Consider the following 314-nt stretch of genomic DNA (forward strand, 5'->3'; position numbering starts at 1 on the left):
CAAACCCGGGCCTGCCTCCGCCGCAAGGACAGAATCTGAGGGTGACTGAGTGCAGATCCCTGTGGGCTTGGGTGGGTGGTGAGTGGGGAAGGCAGGCAGGAGGGTGTGGCTTCAGTGCAGAGAGCTGCTGTTCTGCTCTTCAAAGGCCATCTTGCCCAGGAGTTGGCTGTCCAACTCCACCCCACTCACAGGTAGCTGGAAGAAGTTCATTTCGGCTGCTAAGGCTGCCATGGCAGAAGGGTCCTGGCCAAACTGAGCTCGCAACATCATGTCCATTTTCTCCAGCCTCCTCTTGAGCCGCTTGGCCTCCCGCT

At 59.2% G+C, this 314-nt stretch overlaps 1 protein-coding gene across 1 annotated transcript in view; it reads right to left on the reverse strand.

Annotated features, from left to right (window-relative positions):
* Positions 1-6: 6 nt before the first annotated feature.
* The window catches only part of ZNF821 (zinc finger protein 821), a 16975-nt gene continuing 16667 nt past the window's right edge, over positions 7-314 (reverse strand). Inside the window, exon 9 of the mRNA XM_010850926.1 lies at positions 7-314. Within this exon, the coding sequence (XP_010849228.1) occupies positions 112-314 (203 nt within the window). The 3' untranslated portion in view covers positions 7-111.

This window comes from Bison bison, unplaced genomic scaffold, assembly GCF_000754665.1.
Source record: "Bison bison bison isolate TAMUID 2011002044 unplaced genomic scaffold, Bison_UMD1.0 scf7180017864297, whole genome shotgun sequence".
In the NCBI taxonomy this organism is placed as follows: Eukaryota; Metazoa; Chordata; class Mammalia; order Artiodactyla; family Bovidae; genus Bison; species Bison bison.